We start from the raw sequence: 23,072 nt of genomic DNA, 5'->3' as shown, positions 1-23,072 counted from the left end.
CCACCACCACCACCACCACCTTCACCACCTCCACCTCCACCACCACCACCACCACCTCCTCCACCACCACCACCAACACATCACCACCACCTCCACCACCACCACCAACACCAACACCAACACCACCTCCACCTGCCCCCTCACCACTTCACCACCACCACCATCTCCTCCACCACCACCACCACTTCACTACCACCACCATTTCCTCCTCCACTACCGCCTCCAACACCATCATCACCAACAACACCATCACCAACAACTGCACCACTACCTCCACCTCTAGCACCACCACCTCCACCCCAATCATCTCCGCCTCCACCTCTACCACCACCACCTCCACCCCAATCATCTCCACCCCCACCTCCATCGCCACTGCTCTATATGCTCTTTTCGTAAGTCCATTTTAACTAGAAAATTAATCTTAAAACCCCAGGGAAGATGAGCTGACATGCCCTACGAGCTAGAACTGAAGGTGACTCTCCAGGACCGTGTCCAGGACTACATCAGTGTTGCCACTCAACACACTGAAACCTGCCTTTGCCTCCTGAGCCTCGGGAGTATTTTACAGAGGAAATGCAGCCCAGAAAAATCTCAATGGACATCAGTGAAAAAGAGAAGCATCCCCTGATCATGGGGAGCTGGTCCCTGCACCCAGCCAGATATTGACAACCTAGACTCCTTCCCATCGACATGACACAAAGCCATTCTGTGGTCATAAGGGACCAAGATCCACATGTATTCCTATATGTATCAAAAGCACGCAGGACGCAAAGGCAGTCCTCACCTGGAGGAGGATAGCGTGTAGTGGACAGGAGATGTTGGATTTGCTCCGAGGTCAGGGTGGTGATGGGAGTCAGCAGCTTCTGCTCCAAGCTGGGCAGTTCTCGGAAGGTGTTCACGGTAAACACATACTCGGGGCTGAGGGAGATCTTCACGAATTCCTCCTGGTCTGCGTTTCTCGCGATGGTGAAAGGGGCCACCCCGAACTGCTTGATCTCGGCAGCGGGGTCGTCCACGTCATCGTCAGACTTCCCAGACGAGATGAGGACCAGGAACTGAGGGACGCCCTCCTCGATGCGGCTTCCCAGTGGCCTCTTGAAGATGTTTTTGGACACATACTCCAGGGCCCCCCCGATGTTGACTTGCCGGCCCCCCTTGGGCCTCAGCCGTCTTACGGCATTCTGCACCTCATCCTTGCTGGAGTGGGCATTCAGCAGGAACTCCACCTTGGGATCCTCGCTAAACTGAATCACCGCAACGCGGGTGGTGTCAAAGCCCACGTCCAAGTAGTCGACCAGCCTTTCGATAAGCGTGCGGATGTACTGAAATTCTGGTCCAGCACTTTGGGATCCATCAATGAGGAACACCACGTCTTTCTTGCTGACCGCACCTGTGAATCAAACATTATCACGGGTTTCACCTTCATTCGCATGCAATCCTTAGTATTAATGGACCGCCTCTCCATTGGTCACAGAGTCACCAGCTGATAGGCAGAGTCACAACGGCAGCTCGTATCTGTAAAAGCCCGGTCACAGAGTGAAAGCAGGGTGGGTCCCGGACATTAGAGAGTACCAATGATCAAGCCCCTCCCTAGATCATGCAGGCTGATGGCTAAATCTACCTGGGGAGGTTGAAAGTCACATGTTCAATTGATTTATCGCCCTTCCAACCTTGATGCACAACCTTCTACGTAGAGTTAGGAAGCTGAGATTTTTCAGTCCACTATCCGGCCCACGTGGAGTCTTTAATTTGGCCAAAGACACAAATCACAGCCTCCCTTCCAACTTCTCTCATTTCTGGGCACCAAGCCTGGAGAAGGCATTGTTGGTGGGGACCGCTGGGTCAGCCCCACCTCACAGAAACCCCAAGTACTACAGAACAAGACACCTCTGGTCCCACCCCTCTCTCACAGTCATCGTTGAAGCAGATGGGTTCCTAGCCACGGGCTTGCAGTGTGTTCATGAAACTCCACTTTGTACCCACATGGCAGAGCAAACAAGACTGACGACCACGTGCAGTTTATCATCCCAACAAGTGGGCCCAGACAATTAACAGGGTCAAAGAGCCCACGCATCCTCTCCTTACCTGGACCTCCTGGGAAAAGAGGCTGCAGCCTCTTAAGCTCGTCGCGGTTGAGCTGGGTGACTCTCTCAGAGATGACCTGGTGGACATTGGTCAGTTGCCGGAAGTTGGGGATGGCCACGGCAAAGTCCGGAATGAAGGAGATGGTTTGCATCTCTGAGATATCAGCGTTCCCGATGCCGATGCCGATGGGCACTGCCCCTCCCCTCTTGAGGACCACCGAGGGACCCTGCACATCATCCCCAGACCTGTCGGCTGTGAGGACAATCAGAAGCTGGGGGACGCCTTCTTCGATCCTGCTGCCTGCAGAGCGAATGAGGATATTCCTCAGGACAAAATCCAGGGCTGCGCCGGTGTTGGGAGTCCGGCCGCCCAGCAGGGTCAGTCCACGTATGGCATTGATGACACTCTGCTGGTCCATGTATGAGTTCAGGAAGAACTCAGCCTTGGGTCGGTCGCTGTACTGAACCACGGCCACTCGGACCCGGTCCTGGCCCACGTCCAGGCTCTCCACCAGCCTCTGGACAAACTCTTTCAGCAGGGTGAACCCACTTCTGACGCCATCAGAACCGTCGATCAGAAAGACCACATCCTTTTCCCCTGAAACTGAGACAATGACGGGATGAGTGACACAGGACAGAAGTATCAAGGTCATACCAAGTGTGCTTGGCTGAATGACCCCAAAGATGGCCCCACCCAGACCCCTGAACTTGTACAATGCCACCTGACCTGCAAAAGGGGGGCCCGGGGCAGCCAGAGACTCCTTAGAAGAAGGCCGCCGAGTCAGGGTTGGGGGTGTCAGACAGAAGGCGCGATCAGAGAGGAGAGAAGATGCTACCCTGCTCCAGTTGAGGATAGATGGAGAGGAGGCGAGAGCCAAGCAATGAGAGTGACCTTGAGGAATGGGAAGGGACCGCGAAAGGGTGGCTCCCCTGAGCTTCCAGAAAAGAGCACAAGCCTGAAGCCGCCTAGATGTTGGCCCAGGGAGGCAGATGCAGGACCGCTGTCCTCCAGATCTATAAGATAATCAGCGTGTGTTGTTCTAAACCACCCAGTGTGTGGTCACTGGTCACAGCAGCCAACGGAAACTGATCTATAAGGGTGAACACGCATTCCCACTAAGATTCCAGGGTTGGCACACATCTCTGCCATTGGCCGAGGGCTCAGACAAGTTCTCTCAGTAACCCACGCATCCTAGTCTCACTGGGGTGCCTTCCGAAGAAAAGTCCAATGCCAACATTGGCTGGGGGGAGGGGGGACGGGACAGCTGAACCAATGAAAAGCCAAGAGGTCAGCTCAGAAAGATATGCAGTTGGTTGCTTGGGAGTCCAAAGGGGTCACCTGGATCATTTTGTGGGAAAATTATCACAGGGGTTTATCAGGAAGTTTTAAGAATATAGAAAAAGTCACAGCCGAGGAAAGAGCCAGGAAAGTTGCACTGAGGAATTATTATTAATTATTATCATTATTATTATTACCATTTTGCATCATAACAGTGCACTTGCTCACTCTTAGGGGAAAGGAACAAAGCTGTCTCAGAAGAATTTCATCAGGACCTCTTTCCACATCCACCCTGCAGTCCTGATCTTGCCCCTTCAGACTTCCACTTTGTTCCCCAAACTCAACAACAGATGGGAAAGGAACCCAATTTGAATCTTCCAGGTTGCCGGCTGGCGGCTTTAATAGGATGTCAACCAAAGAGCAAGGAGTTCTTCGGGGAAAGGTTAGCGGGATGGAGACACTGTCTTCAGCAGTATGAGACCTGGGTGGAAGGTCTATCTGGGAAGAAGAGCTTCACTTTTTCATGTCTTCATTTAGTGAAAGTTTCTATGATTTCGTAGCAACCCTGTTTCATTTACCCTGGCATACTGGAGGGAACTTTCCAGTGCTTGAAAAAAATGGTCACTTATTGACCTTCGACCCATCCACTGTCATGGGTTGAATCACAGCAACCCAATCGGGGGCTCCCAAAGCTGTCCACCTCTTCCAGGAGCACACAGCCTCAGCTTCCTCCTGTGGAGCGACTGGTGGGTTCGAATGGCTGACCTTACACTCAGCAGCCCAACCTTCAAGGGTGGGGTCAAAACTCTCCCATTTACTTCGTTTCTGGGGGGGAAGAGATTGGATGGCCGGGCCAGCATAGCCATCCCTACTTTCCGGTGGCCAACTGGGATCTGGGTGGTTTTCTGCAAGTCACAAGTGAGTCAGTGGGGAAGAAGAAAACGTGGATCTTGGGGTGAGAACACGATTTCAAGAGTGGGCATGCACAGCGGTCAACACGGAGTCCCCAGGAGCTCAAGAGGGGCCGCCCGGCTGGTGCACACAGTGCTCTGCATGCTCTTCCCGGGTCTGAATCACCTAGGAAGAGGGGCTAAAAAACACCAAGTCTTGGAAACGCGAACTTCCCATTGCCCTTGAGACAGTTCTAGCTCAGAGCAGCCCTCTATGGGGTCAGTAGCAGTTGGAGATGGTACCAAGCGTTTGTGGTGGAAATTCACCTACGGGATTTCCCGATGGTGTCCTTTGGTGAAAGTCTATGATACTTGGACACACTGACTGGGCATCATCATTGGGAACTGGTCAAGGAGAACCAATCTCGGTGGCATCCAGTCAATTCTTAGGCATGGCAAACCCTATAGGACAGGGTAGAACTGCCCCTGTGGGCTTCTGAGGCTGATACCCACTTGAAATAAAGATGCCGGCCGGGGGTGGAATGGGGGGACTCCTCCAGCAATCGTGGAGCCCGGGAGTGCGCTTTCCTTAAGCACGCAGCAGAAGGTGCGCTCAGAAAAGAAGGTGTGTGGCCACCAGTATGCCTAAGCCTATAAAGTAAATTCTGCGATACAAAATATTGTGACGTCCTTGACAATCACCATCCCAGTTCTTCTGGTGGACCTAGGGGTCAGCGGGAGATGAACGCCCGCATGGAAAGGGCTACAGCCTTGGCTGTGGTGGTCAGTCCTGGCTCCTGACCAGCCCCATGCTGCAGAGCAGAGGGAGAGATGCCCCACAGGGGCATCCTGGCTGTGACCTTCACAGAAGCCTAGCGCCAAAGGAGACGCAAGAAAGGGGCTCCGATCCTCATTCTATTATTCCTGCAGAAACCACGTGGGTCGGCTGTGCAGGCAGACCCCCCGAGGGCTGCTCTCGGTGGGTGCGGTGCCAGGAGCCCACTCCCCACTCGCGCACTGGTAACGGGATGTACCTGGTGTCGGGGCCCCATTGTGCACCGTTTTCAGGAGGTTCACGATCTGGGGCTGGAGCTCCCCAATCTTGGGCAGCGACTCGGCCACCAGGATGAAGGCAGAAGAGGGTACGATCTGCTCCAGCTGGGCAGCATCGGCGTTCTTGGCTTGGAGGACGAATGGCACCACCCCGCTCTGTCTCAGGTGACCAGCGGACACGTCAACACGGTCCGAGGACCTGCCCGCCACCAGCAGCACCAGGAACTGCAGCACGCCCTCCTCGATGCGGCTGCCCGCCGACTTCACAAAGATGTTTCGCTGCGCGTAATCCAGGGCGTAACCCAGGTTGAGGGGTTTGCCCGTCTTAATCTTCATCCTCTTGACGAGGTTCAGGATCTCGGGCTTGCTCTGGTGGTCGCTGAAGCGCGACTCCACCCTGACGTCGTCGCTGTACTGGGCCACCGCGACCCGGGTGCCATCGGGCTTGACGTCCAGCTCATCGATGATGCGATGGAGGAAGTCACGGACAGCTGGGAACTGGCCCACGAGATTGGCCGAGCCGTCGAAGAGGAATAGGATGTCTCGCCTCTTGCTCTCTGCAAGAGAAGGGGTGAGGGCGCCGGGAGGGGAGAGAGAGCGAGATTAGCAGGCACCGCCCAGTCACCAGCCTGATGACCACTGTACCAGCAAGGGAAGAGCGAGCACCTCCAGCTGTCACTCAAAGGTCTCCCTCGAATTTTGGTGTGCGCGAAGAACAGAGTGTCTTCTTGGAATGCCCAGAGAACACCCAAATCCGGGTTTGGACGTACAGCCAAATTGCTTCTTAGAATCGAGGATGGAGAGGCTGTGTCTCCTAGACTTGGGCCAAGCTACCAGCAGTAACCAGTCCCTGGAGAAGGACATTGTGCTTGGAGAAGTGGGGGGTTGGTGAAAAGAGGAAGGCCCTCAAGGCGATGGGTGGACCTCGTGGCTGCAGCAACAGGCTCAGACATAACACTTGCGAGGATGGCGTAGGGCCAGGCGGTGCCTTGCTGTCTTGTAGTTGGGCCCACTATGAGCTGGAACTAGCTCGGAGGCACCTAACGAGAAACAGCCGCATTCCAAAGCGGTGCGCGTTTGCAAAGCTCGGGGTGGACGAGCTCGCGCTAGCCAATCGGGCGCCATGTTTCTTCAACAAAGTGAGCCACTGGAGACAACCGCAGGGCTGTGCTCTCACATGAGCAGGAAATCCCACCAGGAGACCAGGCTGCCTTTCTTACGGCCACCCACCGAACTGCGAACAGCGTGGCCCTTGCTCTTCTGCTAAAAATTTCACTTCGATCCTGCGTGATAAAGACGTGTGGGGCAGCACCCAAGCATACTTGAATGGCCACGTTTCTGCTGTGCTTGGAGTATCTTTTTTATGAAATGGCACGTTCTAATTTGAAGACCACCGGGCCTTCCCTCGTGTCCCAGTCCTCTTAGAGGCAGGCGGAAGGCCGGGTGCAATGTGAGGGCTCGCCCCAGGCCTACACTTCCCACAAGTGCTGGGAGGGGGCTCCAGTTGGCTCAGGCTTGCTACCCAGCTCTGTGGGGCCTGGGCTGGAAGGGCTGAAACATCATGTCTCCGGGGCTTCTTCTACATAACTAGCTGGAACTTGAGCTTTAGGAGCATGACAATACCATCTAGGGGAAACCATCTCAAAACTCACTGCCATCGGGGCAAATCCGACTCCCCGTGCGTGGCCCTATAGGACGGGACGGGACTGTCCTATGGGCTTCCAAGACTATTACTCTTTATGGGCGTAGAAAGCCTCATCTTTCTCCCATGGAGTGGCTGGTGATGCCGAACTGCTGACCTAAAGGTCAGCAGCCCAGTGGGTAATCACTGACCTCAGAGCACACTCCTGTATGAAAGAGGCTCTCTCTCTCCCTCTTTCCCTCTGGCTGTCTCTCTCCTCATTTCCATCAGCTCTAGCTGGGCGTAAACGGCAACTCTTCACAGCATTGGAGCAAAACAAATGAAGTAAGCAAATCGAAGTTCCCGTGTTGAAGGTGTGACGAGATGGGTGCAGTGCCCCATCTCTGCCATCCTGGCCGTCAGCACCCCCAAAGAGTGCCCTGGAGACAGAGCCCCGCCCCCCGCCTTGCTGGTACAGTGGTTCACACCCTCCATTCAAGGTATTAATAACACACTTGGGTTCCGATTGGCCAGCTGCCCACCGGGGAGGGAGAGGGGGTCCGCGCGAAGGACGCCGTGTTTACCTGGCTGGCTGAAGGGCACTTCCTCCACACCACCGCTAACATAGGTGGTGAGGGGCTGAATCAGCTGCTGGGGCAGAGATGGCAGGGAGCTGAAATCGTCCATGAGATACACCAGGCTCGGGTTAAAGGCAATCTGCTCGAGCTCGGCCTTTTTGGCCTGGTTAGCCCCCACACAAAAGGTCAGCACGCCGGCGCGCGCCAGCTCATTGGCCGCCTGCAAATAGGAGTCCTCGGACTGGCCGCCCAGGAGCAGGACCAGGAGCTGAGGCACGTGCTCTCGGATGCGGCTGCCCCCGGCCTCGGTGAAGTGCTGGGCGCGGACAAAGCTGAGGGCGGAGCCCGTGCGCAGGCCGGAGCCCCCCTGGTACTGCAGCTGGCCCAGGCGGGTCAGCAGCTCGGCCTTGGTGTGGTGTGTGTCTAGAGAGAACTCCGTCACGGGGCTGTCGCTAAATTGCACTACCCCCACGCGAATAGTGTCATGTCCAACGTCAAGGCTGTGGACTAGTTTGGTAAGAAAGTCACGCACGTAAGGGAAGTTGGCTTTTCCAACGTTGGCCGATCCATCCAAAAGGAAGATGATGTCCCTTTTGTTTACGCGCACTGCGGTGGAGCACAGAAAACACAGTGAGACACACGTGACCCCAGAGGGCCTTACCATGTGTGCGCACCACGCCACGTGGGCACACATGTCAACATCGACAACACAGAAACACTCAGGGTGGCAAAGCGAGGCCATCGCGTAAAATATGGCAGGCGGCAACATATTTTCCTCGGGGTGGCTGGTGGTGGTGAAGCGTGCTGGTCTGACGGCCACCGTGGGCTGTCAGAGGGACACAGTGCTGAAGTTCCAACGGTCCCAACAACCTGACCCAGAAGATCAGAATCCTTGGGACAGTCTGGGAAGCCCTAGGAATGGCCTCTGCTGCCTAGGAGGGCGTTGAGCCTGCCTGCCTGGCCTGTGGGGGTGTTGATGCTCCCAGCTAGTCGTGTGTGGACACAGGCCAGGAACTGGGACACCTAGAGAGCCCTCCACCTGTAGCTTAAACCATAGGGTTTCCGATGGCGGGGACTTTTCTGTATTTTGGGTGGTTTTTGTTTGTTTGTCTGGCAACAGATCACCTGGTCTTTTTGCCAAGGTGCCTCTAGGTGGATGCCAATCTCCAGGTTTTAAATTAGGAGCCAAGCACATGAATCCTGGGCACCAGCCAAGGGCTTGTAGTTTACACAAGTCACCAAGAAGCTAAGACGGCCTTAAGGCTCAAAATGGAAATAAAAAAGAGCAGGCTCCACTTATCAGACGCAGTCCTGGCACCTCCTTAGGTCATCCTCAACTGGCATTCTTGTCTTATCAGGAGTCCTGGCATCGCTAGGCAACCATCAATTGGGGCACCCAGGGAACTACCTGGGTGATCACAATACAGAGACTGCACACCTGGCTGAGCTTTACCTTGAGGAAAATCAGAAGCAAAGTCCTCCCAATTCGTGATGATCCCCCACCCCAAGCATTGATCGTGTGCCCTCCTGCTCTTTCCCAAAGCCTCCCTGAAACGTAGACCTCACAAATAATCGTGCCCTGCATTCGATCAGGTTGAACTTCAGCTGCAAAAGTGAGGGTTAGATGTTTCCAGGAAGAGGGAAGAGTTAGAGTGCGGCTGTAGGGACACGAGGGAGGCTTAAAGGAGCAGCATGCACGCGCGCGGTACAGTCCATGCACCCGGGCCCTCCAGACACGTGTGCAGTGAGGAGGGCGGCATCCACGAGAGTCATCTTCATTAAGGACGCGGGCGCCACTGCCTCCGTTCGGAAGCCCACAGACCTGTGGGTGGTCTTAAACACCATACCTCACTGGGGAGCAGAGCACGTGAGGGAGCTGAGGGACTCTGGGGCTGCGGTGTGCACCTCACTCCCCAAAGCTTGCTCATGGAATGAAATCCGTACAGAGCAGAGGGGGAAGTTCAAAGCGGAGGAAACCACATCCTCTCCCAGTTAGCGCTGGTCTTTCAGGGGTAGGCTCGGGACTGGGAGGGGCCAGGCAACAGCTTGGTGGTGGAGAGGAGGGGAGTGAGAGGGCATCACCATAGTAACAGAACCATGCTGGTACTGGCCAGAGATAAGAGCTGCTGGGAATACTTTGGGCCATTCGATCCAACCATAGGTGACCCAGGTTCCTATTGTAAAAGTCATGTCCTTTTCCTCACCTAAAGTGAGTGAGTGGGTGAGTGAGTGAGTGAGTGAGTGAGTGAGTGAGTGAGTGAGTGTGTTCATTGGGTATTGGTTATCAAAACACGAAATAACCCTTCTTTTCTCATCCTCAAAGGCGATACCTTAAGACTGCCTATGGTGCGCCCATGCTACCCCCGCCATACCTTCGTTGGGTCCAGTGAGGGTCCTGAGGGGGGACAGCAAGCTGGGCAGTATCCCCTGCAAGGGGGCAGCCTGGAACTCGGCGGGGACGAACACCAAGGAGGAGTCGAAAGCGATCTCTTCCAGCTCGGCCTGATCAGCAGCCTTGTTCCCGATGGCAAAGGCCAGGATGTTGCTAGTCTTCAGCTCCTGGGCCGGCTGGCTAACCTCATCTAGGGACTTCCCGCCGGTGACCAGCACCAAGAGCTTGGGCACCCCCTCGGCAGCCCGGTAGCCGGCTGCACTAGTGAACAGGTTGTTGCGGACGAAATCCAGCGCGGAGCCCGTGTACAGGGCCGAGCCGTCCAGGGGCTTCAGTCTCCGCACCGCGGTTATGACCTCCCTCTTGCTGGGGTGGCTATTGAAATAAAACTCGGGCCTCACAGTATCTGCGTACTGTGCCACTGCCACCTGGATAAGGTCCTGTCCAATCTCCAGCCTCTGGATGACCCTGGCAATGAAGTCACGGATGGCATTGAAGTTGGCCAGTCCCAGTGTGGAGGAGCCATCTATCAGGAAGACTATGTCCCTCTTGTTGACTTCAGTGACTGTAGGTAGCAACACAAGACAGTGAGAAGCAGGACGTTCACGATCACTCTCAACCAGGACTGTATACAGAGGGCGCTCTGCTTAGGGACACTCCCATTTCCTTGGCCCATGTCAAGTCAGGGAGGAGCCTCGGGTCGGCAAGGGTCATTGCACCCGTGTTCGTGACACATGCATTCTTTGCTGCTGACCCACAAGTTGGGGTGCCCTCTCACCCCGCCCCCTCTTGGCATGTTTCACACAACCATTGCAGGAGAACAAAATTGGCTTTCAAAGCCATTGGTGTGGCACGCTGACGCTTGGAAGCCGCTAAGCTCTTTCCCCCGATACATACATGCGTCTGGCTTGGAGCTGAGGGGCCAGACGGAGGCCATTGTTTTAATCACGAAAAGAGTAGCTGAGGGTGCGCCCCAAGAGTCCCTTGGCTTCATGATCTTGATTCCAAGGGACATGCATCGCCAACGGCCAAAGCAGAATGAGCAAACGCAGTTCCATTCTCTCTCATTCTATTTTCGGGGGGCGGGGGTTTGGGGGAACATGATTTGGCATCATAAACACCAATACCAGCAAGTGCCACTGAATCACTGTGGCTGAAGTACTCTGCGACAGAGTCTTTAAATCCCCACCCAGACCTGGAGAACTGAACATCGGGTCACAACACAGAGATGCCAATGACGCCACTACCTGGGAGTGGCTGGTGAACTGCCGCGGCGGTGTGCTCGTTCACCAGGTCATAGAAGCACAGGCTGGAGCAGGCCAGAAAATCTACCTGGACTACCCCGAAGGGCTTTAAAACTCTGAGGGAGTGGAGGGGTCCCATCGAGTTATGCCATCGACGTACTAAGTCGTTTGAATGACTTGGGGAGTCCTCCGTCAGGAGGCCATGACGGTCTTTTGGTTTTGTGCCACTTCAACACACTGGAAAGGGTCAAGGCCACTATGACTGGTCGAGACTCTCCTCTCGAAGGGAAAGTGTGTGTGTGCGCGCGCACACAGAGATAAAACATAACGGGCACTTCAAGACCATTGCTTAGGCAAGTTATGGTCTAACCAAGGAATGGGCAGATTCTCAGGCCTCAAGTAGACCTGAAGACATGGGGCATCCTCACCCCATGTGCCTGTTGGAAAATAGGGAGTACCTCACCCCCCCGACTCTGCCTTCTCCCTCTAGGTCTCTCCAAATAGGGGTACAAGATAAGCAAAGCCAGATACACAGAGATAAGCATAGTTATAGGCATATAGATACAGAGTTGGAGATCAATATTACCATGGGTTTGATTGCATCCCCCACTCCCAAATATGTTTTGGCAGTGGACGTGATCCTGTTGGAACATAGAATTTTCCGCTATGTTGGGACCTAACTCTAGTCACTTCTGAATTCTACAAAGAGCAACGTGGACATAGAGACACACACGGGGAGAAGGGCTTCAGAGGGGCAGCAACGCACCCAGATGCACAGATGCATGGGCAAGCCCTGGGTCACCAGGGACGGCACAGCTAGGAGCAGCTGAACTAGACAAGGAAGGACTCTTCCAGTCACGGCCCCAATTCAGATTTGCCGCTTCCTGAATTGTGAGAAAATACAGGTCTGCCTTGAAAGCCAGTCACTTGGGATACTTCTGTTGTAACAGCAGTAGGTGATGGATACAGACAGACAGACAGACAGACATGCAGACATCGATGACTGAGACACAGACAGCTAGACACCTCTTCAGCATTTGTTGGCTCTCAATCAATTACTAAGCTTGAAGATGGTATTCATGAAATGCTCGTGAACTAAGGGATGACTGAAATGAGGGCAGTCTACAGCCATACCACCCTGAACGTGCCAGATCTCGCCTGAAATGAGGGCCATGCACTACCCACTCCTGGCAAGGGACCTGGATCTTCTGGAATGGAAACGTCTTCATCTACTGAACTCCTTGGTCGGGAATCCAAGAACAGAGTCTAGAGACACTGTGTGGCCTTCCCAGAGTCAAATGGCTGTGAGTTCCAGATCAGCGATCAGAAGCCAGTCCTCTCTGACGACAGTCTTGGAAGTTCCTCAATGTGCACAAAATGATTAAAAGGGGTTTCTTTGTTTCCAGAGGGATAAACTCCCATGGAAATGGCAACAGATCATTGGACCTTCCCAGAGCACTTCCAGGTCTGCAAGGGTCACAGGAATGCCGCCATGTTGGAAATGAGCCTCTGGCAAATTCCCACGGTTTAGTCCGTTCCCGCATCACATTTCACCCCATGCTCTAACCCTTCTATTTGCTCGCCGGAAGGACTGTGGTCAGTCGTAGGTTCCTGTCAAATGAGGGGGAAGCGCTGGGCATCTAGCAGGAATGACAGGTAAGCCTTGTAGGGCTGCCTTACTAATGGAAATAAATGTTATGAGAGATATCCTCTGGTCAGTTACCTTGGTACATGTGTTTCTTGCGGCCCCAGCAGGCCACGTGGCAGCCTAATGACTGAAATCAAGTATGGCATGCCTTCCCAACGAAGTTTATTTAAAAATGATAATTGACAGTCCTTCTTCAAAGGAAAACTCAATTGGGGAAATGGGGAAAGACAGCAATATCTTACTAACAAATTAATTTTATAGACACAGATACACATCATTTGCTTAGAAAGTTGACAGATAAGGATTAAGTGTACTGATCCACTCAAGAAAATGTAGTCATTGGTTGCAGATGACCATCAGGTCTTATTAAATCCTCAGTGTCCAATTAGGCACGGACGGGGAAGGATAAGCCTACCAAGGTTAAGCCTACCAAGGTTTGACATTCAAGAACTATTGCTGTGAGAGCCCCTCAGTGTGTACACCTGGAAGCGAGTTGAGTGTTTCAGGAAAAGATTGAGGTTCCATCATAGGATGAATCTACCAGACTGCATCCTATTGGCCTGATGCAGTCTACAGAGACTCGGGTCTGAGAGAGTAATTGATCAGGGGGAGGGAGCTCTGTCTGTTCCCCTGTCCTCACTCTGCTAGTTGCTTCATGGGAGCATCTGCCACAACCAGAGACTCCGTTGCTTCCGGGAAGCAGTACACCTGAGATCTAGACCTAGCTCTGCCTCTGCACGACTGTGTGACTTCGACAACATCCCTCCACAACCAGGCTTCCAGTTTAGGCCTCAACTTCTTCTCATCTGTAAAACTCGTGCAATGGAAAACTGCATCTCTCAGGCTTCCCTGGCATCAGCGTATAAATTAGCCTCATCAGAGGGCTGTCTAGAAATAGCAAGAGAGTAGCCAATACGTAATTCCACAGCCATTCTGATTGACCCCCCACAGCAACGTGCTCTCTCTGATCAGGAGTAAAACCTGTGCTCATCTGAGAAGAATTCAGCCCCCACAATATGGTGTGACTGCATCTGTCAGATTTTTAATGAACACCGCATCTGATTTAAACTTTGAAAATACATCCCCCACTTCCCATATATGTGGAAATGCATATTTGCTCTATGATTTGGTTGGTTTTGTCTTTGAAAAAGCCACTCCCATGAGTTGTTCCACCAAAGACGCTACATTCAAGTGTATTCCATCAACTTGACACTCAAAATAATTCCCTTCACATCTGATCTGCACGCACAGAAGGAAAAGGCTCATGCGAACTCCACCGTATGACTGCTTTCCGTCTCTTACCTTCAGAAGGCACGCATGGCCCAGAAGCCCTGGCACAGAGCACCTGTGAATGGTTGCCCACCATCTGCTCCACCGTTGCTGTCGGATGAGACTTTTTTTATTTTTTAAATGTCTGAATCCACGTGGATTTTGGATGTGGATTTTAGAGGCCAATGCGGATTTGAGAGGCCAATACCATTCTCTTGGAATAGTTTTCTCTGAATTATAATAAAACCCAGTTGCCATTGAGTCAGTTGCCAGTCATGGCAACCCCGTGTGTATCAGAGCAGAACTGTGCTTCAAAAGGTTTTCACTGGCTGCTTTTTACCAAAAAAAAAAAGTAGAAATAGAACCCCCGACCTTTTCTCTGAGGTCTCCCCAAGCGGACTCAAACCTCCGACCTCTCCATTAACAGGAGCGGCCACTAACCATCCACATCAGCCACGAGATCCACTCAAATCCACGGTTAGGACATCTGGACTCTCACGAGATAAGACAACAAGGGTTGTTAGCGTCGCGGAAAGAGCGACGTGTGGAGGTCGGCTTTCTTCACACTTTCTTGACCCTTTCCTGACAACTGACACACCTACTGATCTTCCGTCTTACAAACTCGGTCACCTTCACAAGCATCTCATCCAAAGAGCTCAGCACAGAAAGACTGGCCCGTGGGTACTTACAGGTTCTCCTGGGGTAAGTCATTCTGGCGCCTGCCTCACTTTCACAGAAGCCAACATGCACAGCGCCCCCCGCCCCACCCCACCCCCACCTTGGGCAAGAAGAGCATACGTACCTTCAGTGACAATGGTTGGAGGTTGTAAGACAATGAGCCTTTGGGCCACGCCAACAATGTACGTCAGTAATTGCTCCTGGAGGTCCCCAAAGCTACGGAATTCCGGGACAGTAAACACCAAGTTGTCACTGGTAGCTATGTGCTGGAGCTCTGAGCGGGAAGCTGCCTGGGCGCCGAGGCCAAAGGAGAACACGCCTGCCTGCTTCAGGGCTACCACCCCTTCTCGGATCTCATCGCTAGAAGGCCCGGCACTTATGAGGACCAAAACCTGGGGGACCCCTTCCTTCACGCGGCTGCCGCCTGCCTGGGTGAAGTGATTCTCCACAATGAAATCAAGGGCATGGCCAATGTTGGCCAACTCCCCACCAAGGACCCTGAGGCCCTTCACCGCCTCCAGAACCTGAGCCTTGGTGGAGTAGGTATTCAAGGAGAACATGGTCTGGGGCTCATCGCTATACTGGACCACCCCCACTTGTATCTGCTGAGTCCCAATCGAGAGTCTCTCAAGGAGATTCACAAGGAAGTCTCGAATGGCTGCGAAATGCACACTTCCGGTGTTGTTTGATCCATCAATAAGGAAAATAATGTCAGCAGAGTCTTGTGCTTTAAGAGAAAGAAATGGCAAAAAAAAAAAAGAGAGAGAGAGAGAGAGAGAAAACAAAAACGTGAAAGCGTTAGAACAGGTGACAACATGCAATCCGTTTGGTGTTCTCACGTGTTTCTCCAGAAACCGACAAGAAACACGCAATCTGGATGAAGGAAACACATGTGGATTAAGGAACGTGACATTCTTTCAGTCTGCATTCTGAATGGATAAGAGGCAACTCTGTGGAAAAGGCCGTGCAGAACAGGGCACAGAGCCCATATCCTCGTGGTGTAGCCCTGTCACAGCATCCTATTTCCACGCCCTCAGGGAGAAATCCTGAGCGCCTGCTCCGGACTCATCCATGCTCTGGAGCTGACTGGAATTCTGCACCCTTAGACCTATCGAGGAGAATTCCAAAGATGATTTCTAAATCGGGGCCATAGCTTCAGCCTTCTTCGGGGATGAAGGGCAGGTTTGCAGGTGTGAATACAGGAGTCGTGGTCTGGCCACGCATGGCTTTCCACGTGTCCAGGTGGCTACCATGTCTTCCTCGTTCTTGACGTATCAGAATGATGGATCACGTGCCACTTTGAACATGGAGGGAAGAACTGAGCGAGACACAAAGTTGGTTTGTGTTCACTGTTTAAATACCCGGATGCACACTCTGCCTTGGTTTTCCTTTCTCATCGGAAGGATGGTTGTATGAAACGCAGAGGTGAGTCTAGGTTGGGTTACATGTTCTGTTCCGTGCTTGCGTGTGTGCGTGTGTGTGTGTGTGTGTGTGTGTGTGGTTTGGATTTGGGTGAAAGTGTACACAGGACATTGCTTTTTCTTTGTTTTTAAAAAGGTCCATTCTGATGTGGGTGACACTGGACAGTGCAGATTGGCTGTCCATTCAACAGCGCAGACCCAGGCTGTCTGTGGCACTGGCAGAAGCCCCCCCTGGGAGCTGTTCACTTCATTCAGGTGTTGCCTCTGTATCCAATCATGTAATGCAGAACAATGTTAAACAGGGTGCTATGAATCCAGTCATGACACAATTATCCAACTCTATTTTCATGACATCCTAAACTGGTTGCCTCTTGGGACCTTGACCAGCTAATCAACCCTTAGCGTTGGAATTCCCTCTGGGGCACTAGCAAGTCCGTCTTTTCTCTCCATAGTGACAGGAAAGACCCACCCTGGGTGTGGGGTTCCATAGACACCCGTAGCAAGGGATATAAATCAACAAATCTAAAAACCAGAGCCAGGGAAGTACCACCAAGGGCCAGCTGGAGCAGTGGTTCTCAACCTCTGGGTCACGACCCTTTTAGGGGTCGAACATCCCTTTCACAGGGGTCACCCGATTCATAACAGTAGTTAAATGAAGTGATGAAGCAGCAGCTAAAACAATTTTATGAAAGGGTCGCGGCATGAGGAAAGTTGAGAACCGCTGAGCTAGAACATTTAAATCATACTGATTTAACCTGGAGCACGTGCGCAGTAATTTCCATCACTCTGGTTAATGACTTCTAAATGTGTTTGGAATACCAAGAGATTTTGTGTGAGCGTGATATCTGTATTCTGAGCTTTGTCGTGGCGACGGGCATTTCATAGTTACAGCTCTTTTGCCCCTGCGCCAGTAAAACGACTTTCATTTTCACCGTGGAAAGAGGATACACATTTTGCCTCCTAAAAATTGAAGGATTTTTCCGTGGAAATTAGAGTCTTACCCAAGCCCTGTCCTTGCCTAAGTTGAAACAGAGATGGCAAGACGCAAAACTACTCTCTTCCTCCCCTTACGTCCACAATACTCGCTTGAGAAACATACGTGTAGATGAACTATTTGCCTTTGGAAAGCTATTAACTTGGAAACATCAGTGGCCCAACCCTCTTTTATACCATCTAATGTGAAAGATAATTATTTTTATAGTGGATATCTTAGGATATTAGCAATTGTTCCATAGACATATTAAATAAAACTGAGACTTTGTTAAGAAATTCAAAGTATTTTCTAGTCTTCCTCCAAGGTATAAAATTCTGGGAGGATCTTTCTTGTGGGGGTGTGGTGCTGTGTTCAGGAGTATGAATCATATAGAGGGTTGTATAAGGGACCTGCACCCTCCTCTGAGATAACTGCTCAGGCTCCCAACATTCCCCAGGGTCAAATCGATTCCCTTGAGGGGCATGAAAGGGCTTTCCACTCCCTATAGGTCAAGTCCACTCCAAAGAAGGAGTAAGTGTCATCTTAGGGCCAATGAAAGAGAAGTGACACCTGAATCATATGATGGCATCAGCTCTTGTTAACCTACTACTTGCTCTTTGGTCACAACTTACTAGAATCAATATGATAAAAGAACCCTGGGATTGGGGTGGGGGCTCCTTGAACAGAGGCCATGGAAAAATGTTGGATAATTTGTCATCACCGAAGATACAACATCATTTCCGTACACACACAATGATGGAACATACAAAGCATGCTTAGTTATCCAAGAGAGCCACAGCCTCAAGTAGACACAAGACCAGAGTTCCACGTCTATAGCAAGGCAACCCACCAAGCAGAATGGTGCTGGCCATCACCAAACCTATCTAAAGTGACAACATGGAAGTCGTCTCCTTGGCTACGTCTGTGACTCATGTCTCATTCATTTCGGTGGTGCTTTTGAGGGTGGAAAGAGTTGAAGTGTCCATGGAGAATTACCTCCTGTCCGATCATTGGAAATGCTCCTTTCTGGACACATCTGCTAAAGTCCGATGCCTTCCCGGCACCTATCTTCTTATCTCCAGTGCAAAACATAGGAGCACACATAAGTTTAGGCCGTTTGTCAACTCTTTCAGCTCTTTGCAGCGGAAAGAAAGCTGTAGTCAGATCCTCACCAATCCTCTCCACTCACCTTGACCTCTCCACTCACCTTGACCTCTCCATTCACCATATATGGTTGCACTTTAGTCAAATCCATCTTATGTTTTGAGGGCTTGTTTGTTTGTTTATGACACAAGAGTTTCAAAGAACATCACTGATCATCTTTAGAGATCGGTTAATTAGAGTTCATGGGGAGCTGTGGTGATTGCTAACATTATATCCATGTGTTTCTTAGTCAGTTACATTCTACAGGGAAAAGTTACCTGGCCAACAGGTAACCAATGGGAAGACTAGGCCACTGCCATCAAGTCAACTCTGACGCATGGTGACCCTATGTAATCAGAGACGATAAGTCTTTATGGGAAACAAGAGCCTCCTCTTTCTCTCGTGGAATGTCTTGTGGGTTTGAACCGCCCACCTTATGGTGAGCAGCCCAGCACTTATCCCACCTGGGCTCCCTTTGGGGCAAAATAGACCCAAATTTATTAGTTCTCTCTATTACACCCTCCTAACTAGCCTGCCCTAAAACTGTAAGCAGAGACATTACTGTTGTGGTTATTATTTTGTGTGTGCGTGTAACATGCAGTGGGCCACGGTTCCGGAAGAACTGCAGAGTGGAGTGGATTAGCAAAGGCAACCTGAAGGGATGAATATTACACCTTGGCGCTGCAAGTGGCTTGGGTACTAGAAGACAGAGATGCTTTCTTGGCTAAAAACAAAGGTTTTATCATCTGTGTGAAAGCATCATTATGTAAATTGATTGATTGATTGATTGATTGATTGATTGATTGATTGATTTAGCTGTCCGTATGGGGATCCAAGTATTTGCTTATTTGGATGATGGCTAAACATAAGGAAAACTCATGTGCTCTCTCCTGGATTTGCTAAAGAAACGGAGCTTGATTCTCTATGGAGCCTCGTCACTGTGTTGTGATACAGATTTGTTTTTTTATCCTTATACCCCAATAAGGGGGGTGCTGTAGTCAGTCAATGATCCTAACAATAATGTAGAAAATAGTCACCGTCAAAGAGACCTCTGAGTCTTTCATTGCAACTTGGGGTTGCTTGGGTTGTCCTTGAGGACACCTATCTTCCTTATCTGTGATCTGGCAGGGTGAGCATGAAGCCTTCATGCCAGGAGTGGAATTGCCAGTTGGAACCAAGGCCATTCCCCTTTTATCAATGCCCACTAAGAAGTCTTTTCTTTTTAGGGCTACTGGTCAATATGCTGGGCAGCGCCCTCGCTCCTTCCCTGGAGAAGCCATCCAATCTGCAAGAGCCTCTTCCCTGCCAAAGCTGGTGTCACTCGGCACCACTGGGGAAGCCTAGTTACCAGCAATCTTCTGACGGCCCTTGAGTTGAGTTCAGGAACCAAGTCCTGCGGACACTCCATTGCCCCATTTCCTGTCTTTTGCTTTCCAAATGCCTGTTATAAAAATCGTCACTACCTAGTAGCTTATCAGTTCTGGCTCAGAGGGAACCAACAGGGCAGAGCAGAACTGCCCCATTGTCGTCAAGGCTGGCAATCTTCATAGAAACAGATTGCCACCGTTTCCTCCCACAACGTGGCTGCTCGGTCCAATAACCAAGCTCAGAGCTTGACCAGCCCACCCCTCCAGAAAGTGCTGCCTCTCTCGCCTTTGTCTGCTGCCCACCATTCTAGGAGCCCCTCCTGCTGAGCCCTTAGCTTGCGGGATCTCGACCGCAGTCTCAACTCTCTGTTCTGTTCTGTTCTTAAATCATTTTACTGGGGCTCTTACAGCTCTTATGACAATCCATCCATCCGTTGTGTCAAGCACATGTGTACCTATGTTGCCATCATCATTTCCAAAACGTTTTCTTTCTACTTGAGCCCTTGCTATCAGCTCCTCATTGCTTCCTACTCCACCCGCCACCTTAGATTAGCCAGAGGCTGACTCCGCGCCCCTTGCCCCCGTGTCCTCAATCCCCTCGTGATAACCACAACCCTTCTTTCTCTACCATCCCTCTTCTCGGCCACGGAGGGAGCTTGCGGAGGCCTGCTCGCCCATGCCTCCTGGGTGCACTCGGATGCGCATCCACTTCTTGCTTTGAAGCTGTGCACGAAGAAGTGCTCCCACTTTCAACTCTGTCGTGCTCTGCTTGGGCCCACACTCCGTGCCCCACCATCCTCTCCAACACCTTTGCATCTGTCTGGATAAGCCCTCTGAGTGCCAGACTCTTGGATCTACCGTATATACTTGTGTGTAAGCCGACTTTTCCAGTGCATGTTTAATGCCGTTCTTGGGGTATAAATAGGTACCTCGGCTGATAACAGGGTGGGCTTATACTTGAGTATCTACGGTAATTTGGACTCTGTCTGTTGCACTTTAATCTCAGGAGGGCTGAGAGATTAGCATCCCCTGGGAAGCCTCCACCCCTAGATCAGTTCTCTAAAATCTTCCTTCCTGCAGACGCAGCATTCCCCTGGCCACCCTCAGCTGCCCCTGGGGCTCTTCCTCCTCATCCTGCCCTCTCGTGCACTGGCTCTTCAGAAATCCCCCAACGCAGCTTCCCAGCCCAGTCAAGATCTCAGGATGGGCTGTTTCGGGACTCTGCTTGCCACCACGCTAGATTCTTCCTACTCTCTGCCACTTCTTCTTCAACAGCACTCGCCTCTGACCTGGAGAGACCGAGGTCTCTGCAGAGTCATGGCGCCCCACAAGTGGAGACAGCCAATGGCTCCTGCTCTCTTCCAACAACCGAGTGTCGCTGCGGGTCAGCAGTGACCACCATGGACACTCTGACCCCTTCCTCATGCGGCCCCTGCAGCGACCATTCAAAAATAACACCTCTTCCTCCAACCTCCCGAGCCCGGCGGCTTCACTGTCCCCATCGCCGTCCTGCATGGAGATGGCAGGTGCCAACTCAACTTGAACTCTCTGGGCTTCCAACCTCTCTGCCTCCGAATCTCAGACACATTCCTCGTTCCTTGCTCCTTGCCTTTCTCACCAGCTCAGAGGAGGTACCCCTCTCCTGCGTGAAGCTCATGCACCTACAATATCCCTGATTCCACTCTAACTCCAGGCCCACTCCATCCAGAATTGGCAGCACACACTAACTCAATGCCTCGTGGGCTCGGGTTCTAACCAAAGGGGGTCCCTCTGTCCAACTCAGCCCTCGTGAGTCAGCCTGCCCATGGACACTTGTCTAAACGGCCCTGATCTCTTAAGGCTTGCTCTCCGGTCTTTCCTCCTGGGGCTTTCAGTCACAGATGACGGGAGGAGAGCTAACTGGCTCAAGCAATGGCTAATTAAACTACCTGCCGGGGAACCAGTACTTCTGGGTGGGCCCTGAGGAGCATCCCTGGACTCAGATGCATGTACGGGCACAGCCACCACCGCGGTGCAGAGGACGAGGGAGGAGCCAAAACGCGGCTCTGGCTGTTTCTCTAACTGCACATCACTTCCTGTCTCTCGGGCTTCGTGTCCTCAGAAGAGAGTGTGGGTAGATCATGTTTAAGGTTTCTGCTGATTCCAATTCGGCTCATTCTGCCCACGGAGCAGAACACGGAGCAGAAGGGAAGAGCTGGTGCCGTCGCACGGGGACGTGGGTGGACGGGTTCCTGCCTCTCTCGGCTCCTGGCTGGGGGAGAGTCAGCTCAGGTGAAGCAACCAGACACTCACTGCCATCAATTGGATTCCAACTCACAGCGACTCTGGGTCAGAGTAGCTCTGCTCCTGCCGCCTTTGGAGAGTGTATCTCTTCACGAGAGTAGAAGGCCTCCTCTTTCTCCCACGTTAAGGAAGGGAGCCCTTAATTCCTGTCACGGACCAAAGGCAATTTTAGTGGATGCCGACCCAGCTATGTGGAGGGTCTCTTTGCTGAGGAAGGGGGAAGTTCAAGTACGTCTCTGAGGGTCGCAGCTGTCAAGTGTCGGTTTCTAGCGTTAGAATATTCCTTGTCACAAAAAAGTGAGGGGGAACAATTCTCCTCTTGGAGGTGGGCAAAATCCTGCCCGTTTCAGAAAAAGGCAACCGAAGAATTTTCCAACCTTTGTTTTTACAGCCATGAATATTCATCTCTTCCCTGCGCTCCCCTCCCCCGCCATCTTTCAGCCAGAGTGCTGCTTTAACGCCAGCGCCGCTGGCGAGCTGAAGAAGGAACAGGAGGGCAAGGCGAAGCTTGGCGATGCTGCTGTTACCTGTGATGTCTTTAAGGGTCTTTTTGTGCCCAGCCCTCTCTGGAAACACGGATGAATGAACGCGAGACACTAAGTTCCCCACGATGCCATGCAGGGAGGTGGCATTCTCTAGGTTGAAGACGTATGCGTGGAGCGGGTCGCTGGCTATCTGTCTTAACGCTCCTTCGCCTGCATCCTCAACTCCAGCTGCAAGCGCGTCAACCTCAGCAGACTGCAGTTCCCCCAAGGGCAGGGCAAGGCCGTCCTCCGACTGTCCATCCGTTAGCACTATGACAACCTGAGGGACTCCGGCCCCGGCCCGGCTCCCGGCAGCCTTAGTGAGGTGGTTTTGCTTTACATATTCTAATCCTTGTCCGGTCTGATTGCTTCCCCCAACGTAAGACAGGTTGGAGATATGGGCCAGGACGTCTTGTTTGGTACGATAGGTATTTAACAGGAACTCAGTGTGCGGGTCTCCGTTGAACTGGACCAGAGCAAAATGGAAATCACTGTTTCCCACAGCTAAAGCCTTTACCACCTCGTACAGAAACTCCCGGACAAGTGGGAATTGCTCCTTTCCAATGTGCCAAGAGGAATCCACTAGAAATATTAGATCGGCAGCAGCACCGTTTGGGCCATCTTT

General features: G+C 52.0%; 1 protein-coding gene across 2 annotated transcripts in view; it reads right to left on the bottom strand.

Moving 5' to 3' along the window:
* COL6A3 (collagen type VI alpha 3 chain) overlaps positions 1–23,072 on the bottom strand; it is an 89,518-nt gene that overhangs the window by 52,188 nt on the left and 14,258 nt on the right. The window contains exons 4-10 of one of the 2 annotated variants that reach the window (XM_075530382.1): positions 22,451–23,068; positions 14,861–15,463; positions 9,878–10,462; positions 7,512–8,111; positions 5,288–5,863; positions 2,086–2,688; positions 785–1,390 (exon numbers count right to left, since the gene is read on the bottom strand). In XM_075530382.1, coding sequence (XP_075386497.1) covers positions 785–1,390; positions 2,086–2,688; positions 5,288–5,863; positions 7,512–8,111; positions 9,878–10,462; positions 14,861–15,463; positions 22,451–23,068 — 4,191 coding nt within the window. The remainder of the gene's footprint in view (positions 1–784; positions 1,391–2,085; positions 2,689–5,287; positions 5,864–7,511; positions 8,112–9,877; positions 10,463–14,860; positions 15,464–22,450; positions 23,069–23,072) is intronic. The other variant, XM_075530381.1, reaches the window with a different exon arrangement.

Source organism: Tenrec ecaudatus, chromosome 13, assembly GCF_050624435.1.
Source record: "Tenrec ecaudatus isolate mTenEca1 chromosome 13, mTenEca1.hap1, whole genome shotgun sequence".
Classification (NCBI taxonomy): domain Eukaryota; kingdom Metazoa; phylum Chordata; class Mammalia; order Afrosoricida; family Tenrecidae; genus Tenrec; species Tenrec ecaudatus.
Note: the sequence above shows the minus strand (reverse complement) of the source record. Positions and strands in the feature narration are given on the sequence as shown.